At 48.5% G+C, this 19,909-nt stretch overlaps 1 protein-coding gene across 1 annotated transcript in view; it reads right to left on the bottom strand.

Moving 5' to 3' along the window:
• Positions 1-19,909, bottom strand: part of MYO1D (myosin ID) — a 171,254-nt gene that overhangs the window by 121,118 nt on the left and 30,227 nt on the right. The window contains exons 2-11 of the mRNA XM_054649462.2: positions 12,173-12,381; positions 10,807-10,900; positions 9,818-9,983; positions 8,067-8,120; positions 7,153-7,248; positions 5,953-6,069; positions 4,438-4,641; positions 3,201-3,346; positions 3,005-3,119; positions 2,196-2,366 (exon numbers count right to left, since the gene is read on the bottom strand). Coding sequence (XP_054505437.1) covers positions 2,196-2,366; positions 3,005-3,119; positions 3,201-3,346; positions 4,438-4,641; positions 5,953-6,069; positions 7,153-7,248; positions 8,067-8,120; positions 9,818-9,983; positions 10,807-10,900; positions 12,173-12,381 — 1,372 coding nt within the window. The remainder of the gene's footprint in view (positions 1-2,195; positions 2,367-3,004; positions 3,120-3,200; positions 3,347-4,437; positions 4,642-5,952; positions 6,070-7,152; positions 7,249-8,066; positions 8,121-9,817; positions 9,984-10,806; positions 10,901-12,172; positions 12,382-19,909) is intronic.

The raw sequence follows: 19,909 nt of genomic DNA, 5'->3' as shown, positions 1-19,909 counted from the left end.
GACTGTCTGTCACTGCCCTTGATCCTTCCAAAGTATAATATCAACAGAAAATCAATGGAACTTGGAGAGGTTGAGGATACAAATGGTGATCTTGGGAAGGGCCCCTAGAACAGCTGGCACATCTGCACATCCAGATTAGCACTAGACAAACCCGAGGAGGACACCCCATGCTCCAGGAACACAAAATTCTGCACAAATTCTGCTGGTGGAAGTGTTAAGCTGCATTGTCCTGGCTCGCTTGGCCTTGCCCAGGACAAGGGCAGTGATTCCTCCACTGTGGCAGCTCAGAGCAGCCGGGTACACAAAGTAGGACACGACTATTTAGGGCACCACAGCCCCCCAGAGCTCCTCCACATGGAGCCTGTGTGCAGCATGCTCTGCAGGGAGCAGTGGAGCATGAACTGGGCTGAGGGATGGGAGCTGTTCCCAACACATGCACGTTAACTCCTTGGGAACAGCTCCCATCTGTGTGGAACTTTACAGGATCTGCATGGAACCACTGCAGTCTGCAAAGGCAGGGCATCAGTGGAATCAAGCTCTTTGTTTTAATCCAAGTTAGAAAAGCCTGGCTCAGAAGGTTCAGGCTTCCCACAGCAGCTCTGGGTGGGACTGAAGAAGAGCTCTGAGGTGCTGGGATGTCTACAGAGATGGGAGAAAAGATAATAATTATGCTGAGAGGTTTATGGGTCAATGTTTTCAAGGCTCTATTGATTTAACTAGAAATTAGCAAGCCAGGCAGATCCATCAGCCCCTCCATAAACATTATTTACAGCAGGATTCCTTGCCTCCCTCTTAGCCTGTGCAGGCAGTTTGTGACAACGCCACCTCCTGCTGAGGAGTGCTGCAGCTGGCAATGCTGCCCTTTAACGTCTCCTTGCTGGGAGGGGACTCCCAAAGGCAAGGACTTGAGCAGATTTTATTTTTAAATGTTCATTTTATAGCCTCCCATAGCACCTCCTGAAATTCCATCCCCTTCTGCCACTGCACTAAAGGACCACCTGCTCCCTCTGTGGCAGAGCCCCTTCCCCTGGGCAGATGTGGGAGCAAGGACAGAACAGAAACCAAACTCCTCTCTGACATCCACTGACCAGACAGCTCCAGAAACTGGACCAGGCCCCAGCATCCTGCTGCAGAGGATCCCAGACTTCATCCCACCAGTACTACCACTGCAGGAAGCAGTTTGTATTCAAACAGGAACCCAGGCCAGGCCTCACACTTATTTTGATGTGAGTTTTCTCAGAATGTTCCACGTCATTGCTCAGGCACGTGAAATCTGGGTCAAGACTGGAATCAAGCTCCCTGTCCCCCTCCCTGAGCTCAGGTACACCTGGCAGGTGTGCATCAGGTGTGCTGCAGCAAAAGGGCATTTAAGGAAAATCATTATCTGGGAGGAAAAAGTGGTTTTGGTTTACTTTCATCCTGGCCTCTCCTCAGACAGCCCCAGCCAGATCCATTGTTTATCCCAGGCCTCCCAGAGGCAGCCTTTAGCACATATCTTACACAACCAGGCTAATTTGGTACTTCTGACCTACATAAAATATTGTGCTGGGGTGGGAGGGAGCAGGGGGGACCAGCACTCTGAGCCATGCATTTTAGACAACGTTTCTGAGTAGAGACAGATCAAACTAAAGGCCCTTATTTGATTACTCCGTGTGAAAGATTCTCAAATTAATCAGGCTGGTGACCATTTTGCAATCTGCTGCCAAGTGAGGAATAAATGAAGCCTTTTAATTCGCCCATTGTAGCCCAGACAAAGGCAGGCGAGGGGCCTGGGTGCTCTGAGGTGCAGAGGGAGACGAGCACGTTCTGCAGCCAATGAGGATGAAAAAAGCCCAAATCACAGCGCTGTAATAATGCAGGAGTGTGAATAATTTCACTGTCACTATGTATTAGAGCAGCCTGGGAAGAACAACACGTGGGCCGAGCCGGCGTATCGATTGGTTCCAGATGACATCATGATATGTCAAGGCACGAGCTCAGGCTCCTTTTATCCCGGAATAAAAGGGATGAGGCACTGGATGGGCTGGAGCTCCCTCTGCCGGGCTCCTCTGCGGCTGGAGCTGCTCCGGCCTCCTCATCTCACACTCAGTCGCAGCGATTCCAACCCAGCCCTCCCTAAACCCCTTTTCCTCATTTCCATCCCTCCTCAGAACGTGGGGAAGGGACAGCAGAGGACAGCAGGGTCTGCGGGTTACCTTCCTGCTGGAGAAGTGAGCGTGCTTCCCCAGTTTGCTGTTGAGGGCCTCGAGGAACATCTCATCCGTGACTTTGCCCACGTTCATGCAGGCATCATCCAGAATGGCAATGATCCCTTTGTGCTGCTGCTCCACCAGGTCCACGATAACCTGGTTGTTGAAATAATCAATCTGCAGGAAGCAAAGGACAGGGGTGTTGGTGACCTTGGCTGCAGAAATGGGAGGGTACCAGTGCTGGCCATAGCAGCCAGTGTGACAGCAAGGAGCAATCAGCTCTGAATGTGCAGATCTCTGATTCCAGATAAAGCAGGCTGCTCTCCTGCACTGAACAGCACAGAAAGTGATTTTTCAAGCCCCTCAGGTACATCTCAAGATCTCTACTGCAGAATGTTCTTTAAAATGTCTTTTACAATTCAGCTGTGTGCAGTCACCACAGTGACACTGCACATCCTGTCCTTGGCATTCTGAAGCGAGTATGAACAGGAAAAGTCAAGATTTTTACATATTACCATCAACAACTAGAAAAATCTATAAGCACTCAGCACAGAAACCCACAGTTACATGTGTGGCATCACAGAGGTGCCACAATAGGTTTCATCTCAGACCTGGAGTCCCATATTTTCCCAAGGAGACACGTGGTGAGGTGACTGGGGAGCTCCTGCCCCAGCCTGGTCCCAGCCTGGCAGGATAGCTGGCAGGGACACACATGTCCCATCAGCTGGAGCCTGCATGTGGAACAGCTCCAGGTCCAGCCCTTGTGCTGTACACTGACCTCACACCACCTCTGCCTCCCCTGCCAAAGCACTCACATGCTTCCAGGGAATTCCCTCTCGCTGGTACTCCTCCTGCTCCTGCTTTAGAACCAGCTGAATGAAGAGCTGCTGCAGCTTTTCATTGCAGTAATTAATGCAGAATTGTTCAAAGCTGCAAGAACATGAGAAGAAAAGGTGATGAGTGCTCTGGGAAAGGCAAGAGCACAACCCTGGGCTTTAGAAGGTGGCTCACCTGTTATTGTCAAATATCTCAAAGCCATAGATATCCAGGACCCCAATGACTGTGTTCTTGCCATGCACTGTGGTGTCGTAGTTCTTCACCTCGATGACATCGTTGATGTGTGTCACAATCCAGCAGAAGAGACGCTCGTAAATGGCCTGCAGGAAACACACACTGAGGGCTCCTGCCTGCACCTGCCTCAGCTCTTCCCAGGAAATTCCACACAGCTCATTCCAGGCCTCCATCAAAGCTGCAGGTCGTGGTCATGAAAGTGAGCAGCTACTGACTGAAGAAAATATTCTATGGAAGTATTTATTTTCTTTCTTCCAAAACTCATTTATACCAAGTTGAAATCCCAGTGAGGTCACTGGGTGCAGCAGTTCCCTAATTTGATTCCAGTCAGCTTTTCAGCTGCCTAATAAGCACCATTCCTGAGAATTATTTAACAATAGTGAAGAGCAAGAGAGAGGTCAGTCACAGAAACTTAACAACTGAACACAATGACAGGAGAATAATCCTGTTCACCTTTCACAAAGACAGTGTTCTGCAGGCAGAGGTGTCTTCAAAGTTTTCATGTTCAAAATGTGCTCTGAAGCTGGGTAAATACATTATCTCAGGAAAAGAAGTCAAGTTCATTATCAATGACCTTCATAATCTCATCCATTCCTCCCTTATAATTTGATTTCTTAGCAGAGGAGGAACAATTGTTACTCCTGCCATCAGTACTCACTTTTCCTGTGGAAGGTGTCCCTGCCCTTGGCAGGGGTCTGGAACAAGATGGTTTTTAAGGTCCCTTCAACCCAAACTATTCTACAGTTCTTCATAAAAAATATTTTAAAACACCACTGTGTTTCCAACATGAATTCTAGATGTTACAGTTCCACTCTTTGAATTTAACTGCAAATGAAGCTGAGGATCCCATTTCACAGCAAATTCCTCCCTGTAGGACACATTTGCAGATCCATCCCCTCCTCGGTGTGCCTGGCACTGCTGGCTGTGGGAGCTGGATCCCTGCTGGAAGGGCAGGGATGGAGAGGTGCCACAGACCCCTACAGAACTCAGGTGCACCGAGGTTCAGAGAGAAATCTGCAGGATGTTCAGCAAGCCCTGTGCTTATTGAAACACCCAGGAATCCTCCTGAAAAATGTGCAGTTCTGGCAGCAATGCCCACCTGGCTGCACACCTCAATGCAAAGGCAAAGGCAGCAGAGCTGTGTCTGGGAGTGTGACAGGAAGGGGACTGCACCCACCTTTGCAAAGGCATCCCTGCCATAGGTGGCCTCCTGCTCCGTGTGCTGTTTGTCGATGACGTCCCTGCCCGTGGCCACCGTCCGGAACAGCAGCGCCTTCTCCACCAGCTCGGCCTTGGTGGACAGGAGCTCAGCAATCACTGACACCAGCTTGCTGTTCTCGATGATGGGGGTGTCTCCATCCACATAGAACTTCAGGTTCCCCTGCAATCAGCAGCATTTCTCCATCTGCCTTCTGCTAACAGGGATCAGCACACCCCAGCTCCATCCATTTCCCACCAGGCTGGAAATCTCCTGCCACACTGGAAGGTGGGTCCTGCACATCCACACCCTCAAACTTCCAATGTCAGAGGGAGCAGCAAGGGCTTTCTCAAAGGCTCAGCTCAGTGTTCAGCTCAGCTTTTGGGACAAACAACATCAAACACCATCCCAAGATTCAGAGTCCAGGGATAGGGAATGACACCATACATGCAAATGCTGGATGCAGCATTTGTCTTCACTGCAGCTCACCATGAAACCACTGCTGCAATTCCCCTGCACAGAGGGAATGGGAATGGTGTGGGGAAGCTGAGAGCTCAATGCCAGTGGGACTGGACAAAGGCTCAGCTTTTGGGACAAACAACATCAAACATTTCCCAAGATTTAATCAAACACCATCCCAAGATTCAGAGACCAGGGATAGGGAATTACACCATGCAGCATTTGTCTTCACTGCAGCTCACCATGAAACCACTGGCTGCAATTCCCCTGCCCCAGAGGGAATGGGAATGGCATGGCATGGAAGCTGAGAGGTCAGTGCCAGTGGGACTGGACTGGCAGCTCTGCTGCTGGGTACCTTCTGTGGCAGGATTAAGCAGTGACACCCCTTGGTGATCCACAGCAGAGGGTTGTGTCCCAGCCTGCCTGCATGGCCCCGCTCTGCTCTGCCTCCCTTCCTTCCCAGCACTGTCATCCCAAGGAGGAAAGGAACTGGAATAAAGTTGCTCTTTGCCATCCTCCTCCTGGCCACCTCTTTCCTCAGGAAACACAAGAGCTGAGCTACAGGGACTCCCTGCTACTGTGCAGGGGAGGAGGCTCTGTGGCTCCCAGGAGGACCCACGAGAAGGAAGGATCTCCTCAGTCTCAGAACACAAAGAGTTAAGAGGACTCCTGTGTTTCCTGTGCTCAGCCTTCACCATGAAGTGAAGCAGGATCACTGTGGTGAAGGTGAGTGTGAGGGCACAAAGGGACAGAAGCTCCCCATCCCCTCACTGCCAAACCCCAATAGTTCTTTTTTGAGAACATACAACAGCTCCCAGTATTTAGTGGTGTGCCTGGTTTGGGATCTGGAACATTCAGGAATACATGTGATCATCATTGCAGGGCCCTGTTCCAGCAAGGACTTTCTGTCACCACTGGAGCTGGGAGCTGGACACCTTCCCAGCCACCAAGGGCTTCTGCAGCAGCAAAATCAGAGCTGCTGGCAGTCCAAACCCTCATGGGTTCAGGGATGGTACCCATGGGCAGGGAGCTTACCAGGTGCAGAATGGCTGCCACGATTTTGTAGACAGTTTGAATCTCCTCCTGCTTGAAGCCAATCACCTTCATGGCATCAGCAACTGCCTTGAACTCAGCCCCATCATTGATGGAACACTGAGGGGAGAGAGAAGTTTGGGATGGGGGATTTAATGGAAGTCAGCTGTGAGTGAGCAAGGATTTCACAAGCCCATGGGAAACAAGATGCACTTTGATGTTTCTCAGAGGCAAGACACTGTCATGAGGTTTCCCAGCTTATTCCAATGCCATCTTGCATGCTTGGACACTGAACCCTTCATTGCACACACGGATTCTGGCAGCAGGAGACACAGAAATCCACCACAGCACAATAAATTTACCAGTGGAATTTGCTGAGAAAGAGTTCATAAAAAATCCCAGAAGAACAGGGACAATTTGTGCACTCACAGACTCTCTGAGCAGAGGCTGCAGAGCACAAGCAGGAAATCTCTGTTCTCCACCTCTCTCAAGATTAGCCTCTCCCTCCCTCCCTGCAGCCTCCTGGGTTTGTTTTCAATACATATTTTTAAAGAGAATCACCTGGCCTGGGAGAAGGTCTCTGGGTTTCTGTACATGTGCATCTCACAAAAGCACCCAGGAAATCAGGGAGCCTTTGGTCTGGAGCTGCTTCAAAGGGACAACACTAGGGACAGCTCCAGCTCAATCTGAAATGTTCAGGATTTTGCTGTCTAAAAACTTCATGGGTTTGTTCCCTTCTTTCATGCTCTGAGTTCCCCCTTGAGGACAAGTCAGGCATGAAGACTCAGTGCTTCAGTAACTCAAAGATCTGCTGCAAATAAAATGAGTCTTTCTGGCTTTTTGCTCCAGAAGGCAGTTTAAGGTACCCATTATGGAGCATGGATTGTCTGCCACTGCTAATGGGCCAAGTATCCACACCTGCATTTATTAATAAATCATTTTATTGCTGTTTATAAGCAGATGCAGCATGCACAGGTATATTTGTATATTTTAAGCAGAATAGAGGTAAATAAATCTTTTCTATGATTCTAAGTACACTTGTGCTTTATCTTGTACCAGAAACCTCATTACAAACAGCACACCAGTGTCACCTTTCCCTACTCATCCCCTCTGATCTCAACTTCTGCTAACTCAGCAGTGCTTTGAGCATTTCCAGCAGCACTTCCAATGTGAAGCTGTCCCTGGGTCCCTCAGAGCCCTCACCTTGAGCTGTGCCCCAGGGCAGATGTAGCTGTAGGCTGATGCATCCTTCTGGAGGTGCAGAGAACGCAGCAGCTGCTCAGAACCTCCCTGCAGGAGCTGCAGGAAGAGAGTTTTAAGAAATGGTGAATGAAAAATGTAAAATCCTTCTTTTTTCTGTCTCTTATTCATCTGCTTGACAAGCAAAATAATGAAAATATTAATTAGTGCTGCAGTATCTGGAGCACAATGTGCAAGATACAGGGCCTGCCACCACAAATCACTGTCCTTTAGAGTCACAAGTGTATAAAAACCAGCCTGAACCCCTCCCAGACCTGTCCACAGCTGTGCCATGCCACAGCTGTGCTTTGGCAAGCACATTGCCCACATAGAGACCTTTCCTCCTGGAAATGACACATCCATAAGGAAAGTGCTAATATGCCATCATGGAGTACTGAAAAAGTGGAAAAAAAATAAACAAACCTCCCCTTCCTTCAGTGCAGAATCAAGGTTATACTAATAGGCTGACCATATCCCCCAAAGGACACACAGGGAACCAACACTCAATGTGGAAGACATTAAAGAACATCCAAAAAACCAAATTACTTCCATATGGACTAAAGGCTTCAAGACAAAATAGAGGGATTAGGCTTACTACACATAAAACAGTGACTCAAAGTCCAATATCCTACCATATTTGTTAAGTCAGCCTCCTTTAAAGTTTAGCAGTGTGTTAATATGGGACTGGAGGATAGAAAACAATCCATCTTCCCAGGCTCCCTCCCAGCCCAGGCCCCTGCAGAGAACTGAAGAATCCAAGCTCACCCAAGATGCTGCAAAAGGGAGCCCTGTGCAAAACACATGAGAGGGTGAAAGCCCTGAGTGCTCTGCCCAAGGGAAGCTGGGACAGGTCACTGCTCCAGCACAGGAACACAAACCTGGTAGAAGGAGTGGAAGCTTCGCTCCCCGGGCTGCTGCACGATCACACGGGACTGGGGGACAAAGAACAGAGCTGGGTGTTAGTGTCCCAGGACATCCCATCACCAGGACACCCCAAATCCATCCCATCTCACACTCAGGCTCTTAGGAACACCATCACACACGTGTGACCCTGGAGCCTGAGGGCTGCAGGCAAAAGCAGCAGTTGTGTAACAGCTGCAATGTCCTACTTCCATCCAGGAGTCCCATGTGGGAACCACAGGGCTGCTTTCATGGAAGAGTCAAATAAAAACCATAATTTCAGTTTTAGAATGATTTAATCATTGGAAATGAAAACCAGGACTCTGTGACTACAGATAAATGCTCAGGGCCTGGTGCTCACCCCTGCTACACCCCCAGGACAGCACCCACAGTACAAGGGGATGCTCTGCTCTGACACAAGGGCCTTGTTTTAGGAGCTGTAGCTCCATTCCAGAATCCTCATTCCAGACCAGAGTAAAACAGCACAAAAAAGGGTTAAATGCAGCAGACATTCAGTGAACCAGCAATGTGTCCTTATTTCATGCTACAGTCTGAACTATGAAGAGTGATGGGGAACAGAGCTGTGGTGGGGACGTTTAGGTTGGAGATCAGGGCAAGGCTCTTCCCCCAGAGGGTGCTGGGCACTGCCCAGGCTCCCCAGGGAATGGGCACAGCCCTGAGGCTGCCAGAGCCCCAGGAGGGTTTGGGCACCACTCCCAGGGATGCCCAGGGTTTGTTGGGGGCTCTGTGCAGGGCCAGGGGTTGGACTGGATGATCCTGGCAGGTCCCTTCCAACCCAGGATATTCCATGATTTGATGTGTTCCTGCTGCAAAGCCACTGTCTGTTACTGCTTGCATTTGGGCCAGAGCCTCCAGTGCTTTCAAATGGAAACAAATTTAACTTGGGAGAAGTCAGGGATATGAAATAAACAATCAGGATAAATAAATCATCAGGATTTAAGTCACTGCAGCTGTAGTCCCAGCCCTCTTCTTACATCAAAGTAACCCAAGTTAAATGTTTGGGTTTGTTGTTTTGTTTTTTAAAATAAAGTGTTTACTCTGAAAATAGACTTCAGGGAAATAAGGGGAGAAGTAAAAAAGAAACACAAACAAAAAAGGGTGTTGGCAGATGTGGTCAAACACATAATCAAAGCCAGACGTGTCTCACACAGCAAGAACTGTTAATGGCTCACGCCTGAGCTCTCCAGTTTTGCATATTCCAATGTTTTCAGACACCACTTAATGACACGAGGAAAATAATTATGCTCATGATCACTTGGAATATATAAAAACAACACTACCAACAGCTCACCCAAGGCTGTGGCACTATTCCAAAATAACACTTCTCAAGCACACTTGCTCCCTACAGCCCTGGAAATCTCCTTCTCCAGGGAGAGATCAGTGCAGGAATTACAAAGCAGGAGCTGTGCAGAGAGTAAATTTTATCCAAAATAAAAACTGAGATTAAACTTCACACACCTACACACACAAGGTCCTTTGGGTAACACAGCCCCATTGCTGCTGAGCTCTGAAGTGCAGGAACAGGGCACTGCCAGCACTGCAGTGGCTTTTCTGACTCCTGAGGAAAACTTCAGCCCTGGATTTATTTTCTGTGCCCTCATTACTCACCTGCCTCACACATCTGAACAGAAAACTTCCTACTGACAAAGCCCAGATTGCCAAAGCAACTCCAGCAAAGGCTGCAAGCCTGGAAGGGAGAGTGCCTTACCTTTTCTAGCAGGTAATTATTGATGTGCCCCCCGATGGGGTCTCCCTTGAAATCAAAGTTGATGTCCATGTACTTTCCAAAGCGGCTGGAATTGTCGTTGCGGTTTGTTTTGGCGTTGCCAAAGGCCTCCAGCACACAGTTGGATTTCAGCAGGATGTTCTTCACTCTGCAGCAGGGATGGAGGCATGGAAAAGGGTAAGACTTCAACACTCACAGCACGGGATTTTTTTTCACAGCCATTTCTCCAGAAGGATTCTGTGCCAGCAGTGATGCTCTTGGATGGCAGATCTGGGCAGGGGTGGATGGCATCAGCAATCCCACGGGAAATCAGCTGGGAGCTGTCAGCAATGCTCCTCAGAGGAAGCAAATGCTCTTTGGTTCACAGACCAGACCCCCATCCTGAAATCAGCACCAGAAATTCAGCTTCTATGCACATTTGAATTCTAAAATCAATTTTCTGAACTCTTTTTCAAATAATTTTCAAAAGTTCATTCAGGGTAGGTTTAAGTCTGTTTCTGCAGAAGGGCACATTCTTTGATCCAAAGCTTTTACTCCAGGACAGAGAGGGACATTTTGCAATTCAGAATCATGTGAGCCTGGAAAGTCATGGAATACAGTCCTTGCACTCCACATGGTGCTCTAGCCCACCCAAATTTCAGGCAATTTGCCCCAGGAAAAGTGATTTAGAATCATTTAGGCTGGCAAAGACCCCCAAGATCATTGAGTCCTGCCATTAGATGGTTGATATTGGCTGGATGGTATTTCTAGATGCTGTTTTGATTTTGAAAGTTTGAACTTTCAAAATAAACTTTTTCAAATGTGATTTCAGCAATTAACACAGCAAAATTCCCAGAGTAAAAGCAGTACCTGAAAAAGTTAAGTATAAATCAGCATGTACAAGAGACCATCTGATAAGGTGGTGCTACTCAGCCCACAGAAAGAGCTCTACAAGCAGGAGAATTTCCCTTCTTTTCCAGCCTAGGCCTTACCTCTCCACCTCAGCCCTCTGCCCGGGGTTGGTGATGGCTGCTATGTACTGCATTATGTATTTACTGGCCTCAGTTTTCCCAGCCCCGCTTTCACCTGGGGGCAGAAACACCACGGTGACCAAACAGATGAAAAAAAAGCAAAACAAATCATTGGACAGAAGACCTCAATTCTACCCCAACAGTGCCTGGGTGGTTTGTTGTTTTTTTTTTTTCTTTTTAAAGCAATCTTTGTGTGCACTTGGGACGTTTTCTAAACACAGCCATAACCCTGCCTGGCTGCTGCTGCTGCTGGGCTGACTTTGAGCAATTGTACTGTGAAATTCCACAGGTCGGGAAAAGGGCTGGCACACAGAGGATCAAAGGAATATTGTTAGAGGAGAAAGGCTGGCCTGCAGCAGCACAAGGGGCCACTGTTCAGCACCCCAGCCCGGGGCTCTCTCCTTTCAGAGCTGCCTGAGCACGGGGACATCAAGGAAAAGAAGTGCCAGGATCCAGCCAGGGATCACTCTGGTACCAGCCCTGCTCCCACTGCTGCCTTTCCAGCCAGGACAGCAACAAAAATCAGCAGCTCCTGAGGAGAGACCAGCCCAGCTCTGCAGATCCCAGCTCTGCTGATCCCAGCCCTGCTGATCCCGGTTCTGCTGATCCCAGCCCTGCTGATCCCGGTTCTGTTGATCCCAGCCCTGCTGATCCCAGCCCTGCTGATCCCAGCCCTGCGGATCCCGGTTCTGCTGATCCCGGTTCTGTTGATCCCAGCCCTGCTGATTCCGGTTCTGCTGATCCCAGCCCTGCTGATCCCAGCCCTGCTGATCCCGGTTCTGTTGATCCCAGCCCTGCTGATCCCAGCCCTGCTGATCCCAGCCCTGCGGATCCCGGTTCTGCTGATCCGGTTCTGTTGATCCCAGCCCTGCTGATTCCGGTTCTGTTGATCCCAGCCCTGCTGATTCCGGTTCTGCTGATCCCAGCCCTGCTGATCCCGGTTCTGCTGATCCCAGCCCTGCTGATCCCAGCCCTGTTGATCCCAGCCCTGCTGATCCCGGTTCTGTTGATCCCAGCCCTGCTGATCCCAGCCCTGCTGATCCCAGCCCTGCTGATCCCAGGTCACTCTCTGGAGCAGACCCAGGGCTCCTGCTCACATTATCCCTCTGCAGGCACAGATCCAGCTCCTGGCTGGCACCAGCTCTTGAATGAGATAAGAAATAATTGTGCCGATCTCCACACACGGATTCAAATGCAAATGAGCAGCTTTAAGCTTAATGAAGTTTCTTTTATAAAACGCTGTCATTAGCCAAACCATTATTCTCCTTCCGCCTGGAATTTCACAGAGATCAGATGCTCATCACCATGCAGAGCCCTCCCAGCCTACCTGAGATGACGATGCAGGTGTCCTTGGATCGTCTCTTCATGGCTTTGTAAGCAGCGTCAGCGATGGCAAAGAGGTGTGGAGGCCTCTCGTAGAGCTCCCTGCCCTTGTACTGCTCGATCGTGTCCCGCCCGTAGATGTTCAGGTTCTTGTAAGGATTCATGGAAACCACCACCTCCCCGATAAAGGTGTAAATCCGGCCCTTCTCGAAGCTGCCCAGAGCAGATAAAAGGCAGGAATGAGACAAAAGCAGAGGTTCAGGACCCAATGGAAACAGGACAGGAACACCCCGGGCACTGGCACAGCAGCAGAGACCCGAGGGCACAGGGACAACAACCCAGGGCTGGCTTGGAGTTCCACCACCTCCAAAGGACATTTCTGCCTCTGCTTCACTCCCAGATCCATGAGGTGGAATTTACAGTTTCTACAACTGCCTATGAGAGTCAGAGGACTCTCACATGAGTGTAAGGAGCAAATTTAATCTGCTTCATAAAGAGGATTTACAGGCAAATTCTTGTTTCATATTCTGTAGTTGTCCACGGCCCAGCTCAGGCCAGAGGAGCAGAAGTTCTGAAGCCCTCACTGAGGGGTCTGATCACACTTGAAAGTAAAAAAGACAGGAGGGAATTGCAGCCTCTCAGCTCCAGCAATGTCTTTTTTGCACTTTGGTATCATCACTGCTGCTACACCAGAGAGGAAAAATTTCTAAGTCTGTGTGCAAACAACCCTAATCTACACCATTCCTGTCCCTATCTGGCTGTTTGATTCTTTCTGCAAACAAGACAGAAAATAACTTGATGTTATCTTTAAAATAATAATAATAATAATAATAATAATAATAATAATAATAATAATAATAATAATAATAATAATAATAATAATAATAATAATAATAATAATAATAATTTATAATAATATAACTTTAAAATTAATAATAATATATTATTCTAATAATAATTAGGATATATTTCCAAACAAATTCCAATTTTATTGCAAGTTACCTATAAAGAGAACTCAGAATAATTCCAGATGAACAGCTGAGGAATTTACACAGCATTTGTTTGTCAGGAGGAGAAAGGACAGCAGGTTTAGGGATCCACACACACAAACCCTGGATTCCTAGCGCGACTCCCCGTCTGCAGCTGTATTTAATCCTCGGGACGTTAGATGGCACCAGAACCCCTCCACAGAGCCCGCGAGCCTCGAATCCTGACGGACTCCGGCACAAATTCCAGCGTTACTTTATTGAATTTATTACCACCCCCATGTGGTGACAGCCCTGACATTTTCTATTGTTCATTTGAGAATTTTCTGCAGCGTCTTGGCAGCGTCAGTTTTTAGCAGGTGTAATAAAACTCAAGAAATATCATCCAGCAACCAGCATTCCACTTTCTACAAGTGTTGGTTTCTCCCACTCCAGCTTCCTCCAGGAACACTGCACTGGGTAAGACACGAGAATGGCAAAACATCCTCTTGTTCCTACATCACTTTTAACTTAAGGTGTCCTGATATGCATTTCCCAAAATAATAATGAGCTTAAAATGCAAAGATATTTAACATTTTTGAGATAGATGCTGTTTAAAAGGTACCAGTAATGTTTTAGAAAAGATAAGGCCAACATAATTAGCAATACCAATACCCCTAATTTTAATTTTTTGGAAGATCCTGAACAGGTAGAAGTGCAAAGGGATCAGACACCAGGCTGGGAGCCCATGAGGGACTCTGCATACACAGAGGAGAGCCTGAAAAACCAAACCCACACAACAACACTGCTGCTATTAAGGAGATCAAGTCCCACTGGGACATCAATATGTAATGGAAACCACAAGGACATCACAATGAGCAGAATCATTCCCAGCTCCTGGAGATGGACCCCAGAAAAAGGTGAGTTCCCCTATGGAGAACACTGAGCCTGCTCTCCCAAGCCCCTGCTCAGCAGCACAAACTGTGCCCAAGGCACTGCTGATGCTGAAAATAAAGACCCAGCAGACTGAGGGTGAGGGTTTAAGCCCCATGAGCAGCTGGAGGGTTCATGGCCACACAGAGGCTGAGGGGGGTTGTTTTAGCTGAGGAGAAATAAAGAATTAAAGGCCATTCCTGCTGCAGTGCAGTGCCAGGCCACCATCACAGCACCCAATACTCTGACCTCTTCCTCAAGTAATGAATTATGTAAACTTGCATTGCCAGAGCCCAGTTTAGGTTTCCTCCCGTGACAGTTCAGCGTCCCTGAGTGAATCAGAGAATCAGGGAATGTCCTGAGTGGGAAGGGACCCCCAAGGATCATCCAGTCCCACCCCTGGCCTGCCCAGACATCCCAGCAATTCCATGCCTGGTGTCCAAAGGCTCCTGGAGCTCTGTGCCCATTCCCTGGAGAGCCTGGGCAGTGCCAGCAGCCCCTGTCTCCAGGCAGAACCCCCAGATCTGGCCTGCAGAGCCCCCACTCCAGAGGGGCTCCAGCTGGGATGCTGGCACAGCCTCACATCCTGCCTGCCACTTCCCCACAGCTCAGCTCAGACTGCAGATCCCACACTGGGCCTCCAAGCCAAGTTCTGCAAGGTTTTACTGGGCTCTGAGGAGTTGTGTCTTCTCAGCTCTGTGGCAAAAGGCAGATGGAGATGAGGGGGAAGAAGGATCTGTCTCCAGGCACCTCTCCAGCCTGGCTTTGGGGATACAGACTTTATGAACAACTGACATCCCCATTTACATTTCAGTTCATTTCTCTTTCCTTCCTAGCACCAGAGTTAAAATTGCAGAGCTGTGCTCAGATGTTCCCACCAGGAGCTCCAGCTCCTCATCCCTCCTTGCTGATAAAGCCCCTTTCATGCTGAGCAGGGCTCAGCACAGCAGCAGCCCAAGAACAGCAGGGCCTCTTTTCCTGGCTGCAGGGCTCTGGTGGGAGAGCTGGGTTTGCCCTGCCCATGGAGAGCTCAGAAAAGCTTAAGAAAACAACCCACGAGGGCAGTGCAAATGGGGAGCTTTGAGCTGTGTTAAACCCATGATTCCTCTGCAGGGCAAGGTCACAAAACAAGACCACGAATCCATTTGGTGCTTTTCACAGCCAGCACGGGCATTTTAGTGCTGAGGTGTAACATGTAGAACTGGAGTTTTGTTACTGAAAGCAACAACAGTTCCTTGATTAAAAGAAGCTCCTTAATAAAAGGAACCCCACTCCTGGGGTGACACCCCTGGGTCAAACCTTCTTTTGAATCTCATGGAAGTCACATCAGGTTGTGCTACAACAAAACATTTCCCTGCAATAGTTCCATTTGAATCATTTCTGTATCGATGCCATGGAATCATGGAATATCCTGAGTGGGAAGGTGACCCCAGGGCTCATCCAGTCCCACTCCTGGCCCTGCCCAGACCCCCAGCAATCCCATCCTGGGCATCCCTGGCAGTGCTGTCCAAACCCTCCTGGAGCTCTGGGACCATTCCCTGGGCAGTGCCAGCACCTCTGGGGCCAGAACCTTTCCCTGAGCTCCATCCCAGCTCCCCTGGCACAGCTCCAGCCGTTCCCTGGCTCCTGTCCCTGTCACAGGGAGCAGAGATCAGAGCTGTCCCCTGGGGAGGAGCTGCAGCCCCAGTGAGTTTCCCCTCAGTCCCCTCTCTGCAGCAGCTCAGCAGCCAAAAAGCAATTCACAGTATATAATCCTTGTGGGTTATTTTGAGGAGGAACATCAGCTCTTTCATGAGAAGTTTTTATTACCTCATTAAAACATCAATTGATAATGAGAAAATAAAAACCAATGAGTCACAGAAGATAAATCATTTTAAGGGAGAGAAATTCTTCTCTTGGCTAGAAGTCCACTAAGGCAAGAAAAACACTTTTACTTTGTTTTGTAGTTTTTATTTTTAGGGAAAGGAGTTGGGAAAAAAAGGATCTTTAAGTCCAGACAAGGTCTGCAGCTGCTCCTGGAAAATACACTGCAGAAATGGGAATACTGGAGCAGAAATCTCCACCACCAGAGAGCACTCACATTTAGGATTTCCTCCACCTGACAAACACTCCAGTCAAAAATAAGACTGTTCTTACCGAGGAAATGATGCAACTTCAAATGCACTCAGTACAAATAAAGAAAAGTTAGTTGGCAAGACTTGGAACCCACACTCCCAAACAACATCTGCAGGACGGACGGGGCCGTCGCACAAAGAGCCTCCCCGAGCTCAGCACTCCCATCAGACAGGAATTCCTAATTAATCATTGCCGTGTAACTCCCCTGCTCCAGAAGCCAAAGAGCCCTCGGGGAAGTGCAGCTCCTCACTAACCCACTTTGCCACTCCGTGCCCACCTGTCCCACAACCCCGGCCAGAGCAGCTGCTGGAGAAACGCGGCAGGGCACTGTTTGCTGCTCCTTTGGGAGAGCTGAAGGGCAGGTGGTGGCATTCTGGATCATTTGCTACTGGAAAAAGCCCTTCTCTGGTCTGAACTGCTCCATTCTCAGCGCTGCTCACAGACTGGCAGCACATTCTGCTTTACAGGCACACCAAAGCTTTACCCTCAGCAGGTGCTGCCTGCAGCTCCTTGGGCTCAGCCCTTGCTGATGCTCCACAGGTCCCCAGGACAGACCCTGCTCAGTCACTCACAGCACAGACACCCACTGAGCTGGGCTTTCAGTTTGGCTGTGCTGCAGTGCCTTAAAGGAAAGGAAATGTTCAGGAAAAGGAAATAATTCAGGACAGAATCCAGAGTGCTACAGCTCCTTCAGCTGTGCTGGGGAGCAAACCTAGTCAGCAGCAAACCTGGGCCCACTGAAGATGAAGAGAATCAAAACTGGAGGTTTCAAACTATTCTCTGTTTCCAGCTTATTTGTGAACTCCAAAGCACAAAGTGCAATGCTCAGTATGGGCACACAGCTTTTTCCTCCTCCTCTGTGCACGGGAAGAACGATCCAGGAGCTGCACATCTCTACTAGGTGGAGCAGGGACAATTCCTTTTCCTGTTGTAAACATCCCACATGCTTTTGGTTACTCTCCCAAATGGGGTAACAAGCCTCAGTAATTTTTTTTCCATTAAATATATACATTAAAAGTCCATGAATGCAGGCTTTGAGTCCATTCTCTTTGCAAACCTGCGGGGAGACCTTTAATTAAAACTTGTGCTCATGAGGAGATGATCATGACAGCCAAGGATGGGCCTTTAGGATGTGTTCAGAAGGAAGGGAGTTTAAGCAGGCTTCTGGCAGTGAAACCATACTGACCTGGTTTGTAAGTGCAAGAATTGGTAGCCTGCACTGACCCAAGGGAACAACCCCACTGTCCTCGTGCTTTGGGAAGTGAGTGACTTTCCTACAGCAAAGTTCACTCTGTGCCTCAGACACTTGGGCCTTTTCTCTGTGATACCAGGTCTCTACTGAGAGTTCAGTGCTGCTTCAAGACTTTATTTGATGTAAATCTCTAAACAAACTCAGCTGTCAAGCAGGACTTCAAACCTTTGAGTAAATTGTTCATAAACCGTCTCACAGAGAATCAGCCTCCCACAAGAGCACTCAGATAAACAGGATTTGCGTTGGCAGAACTATGGCTAAAATATTCCTGCTGCTCTTGGAAAAACAGACCAAAAAACTGTCCAGTCAGTATAACCTCCCTGCACCAGGAAAATGATCCAAGTCTGTCCTGATCATGAATATGCATGTCTACAATATTCAAAATATGCATGTCTACAAGGTTCTGATCCACCCTGAGGGCCAGGAAAACTGCAATTAAATTCATGTTGGGTGCAGGTGAGATTTTTGCCTGCAGCTGGCCTGCATGGACTCGGTGCTCAGATGCTGCCAGTTGAACAAAATAGGAAATGCCATTTGGAGCACGTTCTGCACCACTCCTTTCCTGTATGGAGGGAGCAGACAGGGCAGGGTGAGGAATACTCCATTCATCTGCAGCCTCCAGCCAGCTTGGAAATTAGGTTAAAAGAGTTCTTTGTAATTATCTCACTTTTTTCTAAGTTAAATCAGCATACTACAAGTGACCACTGCCACATCTTCCTCAACAAACCAAGGTTTAAGGGAATTGTCTGTAATTTGATGGGGCTGATTCAGCTCCAACCCAGCTGACCCTTGAGTCATCCACAAGCTCTGCAAACCCACTGGGTAAGGTCAGGGGAAGGAAAATGGGAATGGATGCTAAGCCAGCTCTAATGAACACTGAATAAAATCTAAAACTGGGAGATGTAGGAACAAGAATAATAAAATCCCTCTCCTTAAATGTAAAGCACTAACCTTGCACTGAAAAAATGCCAAACCACTAAACACAGGAGTCACTGAACTCTGGTTTCTATTTGCGTCAGACCGGCCGTGCTCTCCCTGCAGCAGGGGAGCCCTGCACGCTCCTTTTCCAGCTCTGGAGCACAGCAGAAGGCACAAACAGACTTGAGGTGGATAAGGAGTTAAAGGGAAGTTCTTTGAAAGGCCTGCACACAATGCTTTGTGGTTTATTCCAGCAGGCACAGGAGGAAGTTGCTGCCGGCACAGGTAGAGGGAAGTCGTTTGCTCTGTGTGTGTGGGGCAGTAAAACACTCCCAGTCTCCACGGGAAAATCAGCCTGGGACATGGTCAAATGTGAGTGCAGAAACCACACTGTGCTGTGGGCAGAACAGTGCCCTGAGTGCTGTCCTGAGGGAGCTTTATCCTGGGATCCCAGATCTAACCAGGAAACAGCAGAACAGGCTTGGGATAGCAGCAAACAAGGGGCTGCCATTGCCCACAGTCTCTAACTTTTAATCTGCCACATAAAAGCACATAGGCTCTGAAGGGACAGTAAAAAGCAAAAGAAAGCTCAGCAGTCAGGTAGGTTCTCCTCTCTGCTCCCATCACACCCTGAGCCAGCTGCAGCACTGAGCCTGTCATGCAGAGGAACTCAGTTAAATGCATGACACTGACAGAACTACAGAGGAGGAGGAAAAGGTGGAAGTGCTCACCTATAAATACCTGGGGAGATGAGAATCATCCTGCCAGGCAGCTGGAAGAAAATATTAAACAGAACACCACACAGGCCCATACAAAGGGAAAATGGCAATGGAGGACCCTGGCCAACACAGCAAAGCTACAGAGCAGTTCAGTGGTAGCTGCAAGGACCAGGGAGCCCTGCTGGATATGGCTGAGTTTGTTTTATTTATGTATTTAGAAGACTTGGCTTCCTGCACTGACCAACAACTGATCCATCATGTTCCCTTCACTCTGATGTTACAGCACTCAGGTACTTAAAAAGGACATTTCACCTTCATTCACCTCCTCTTTCCAAACCCCATGCCCATATTAACTGTAAGCTGCCACATCACAATTATCCCAGCCTTCAGTTTTGGGAATTCAGCTTTGCACATTGGATTGTACCCCCTTGTGTTCAAGGATTTGCTACCTTCAGGCATTTCAGGGGACAAAACTGCAAGAACACCTGCCCAAAAGGCAAACACCAGGGCAGTGCCTGTGGATGGACAGATTTGCACCATGAGGAAGATCCTGCCTCATTTCCTCCCCTTGGTTCAGTGGGGTGTGAATTCTGCAGCTGTGGCTTTATCCCTGTGGTGTCCAGGCAAGCTGATGCTTCTGAATAACCTTGTGAAGGGCTATAAAATCCTTCAAACAGCAGAAAGATCCAGAAACATGCAGAAAAACAAAGCCCATGACTGAGCCCCTGTTCCTTGCTCCCAGCTCTCCATTAATTCAAGAAACAACAGCACTCACAAATAACATCACCTGAAACTGCATCAGTCCCTGCACTGATGATTTGCAACCTTATTTTCTAAGC

This window comes from Agelaius phoeniceus, chromosome 26 (genome assembly GCF_051311805.1).
Source record: "Agelaius phoeniceus isolate bAgePho1 chromosome 26, bAgePho1.hap1, whole genome shotgun sequence".
Taxonomy (NCBI): Eukaryota; Metazoa; Chordata; class Aves; order Passeriformes; family Icteridae; genus Agelaius; species Agelaius phoeniceus.
Note: the sequence above shows the minus strand (reverse complement) of the source record. Positions and strands in the feature narration are given on the sequence as shown.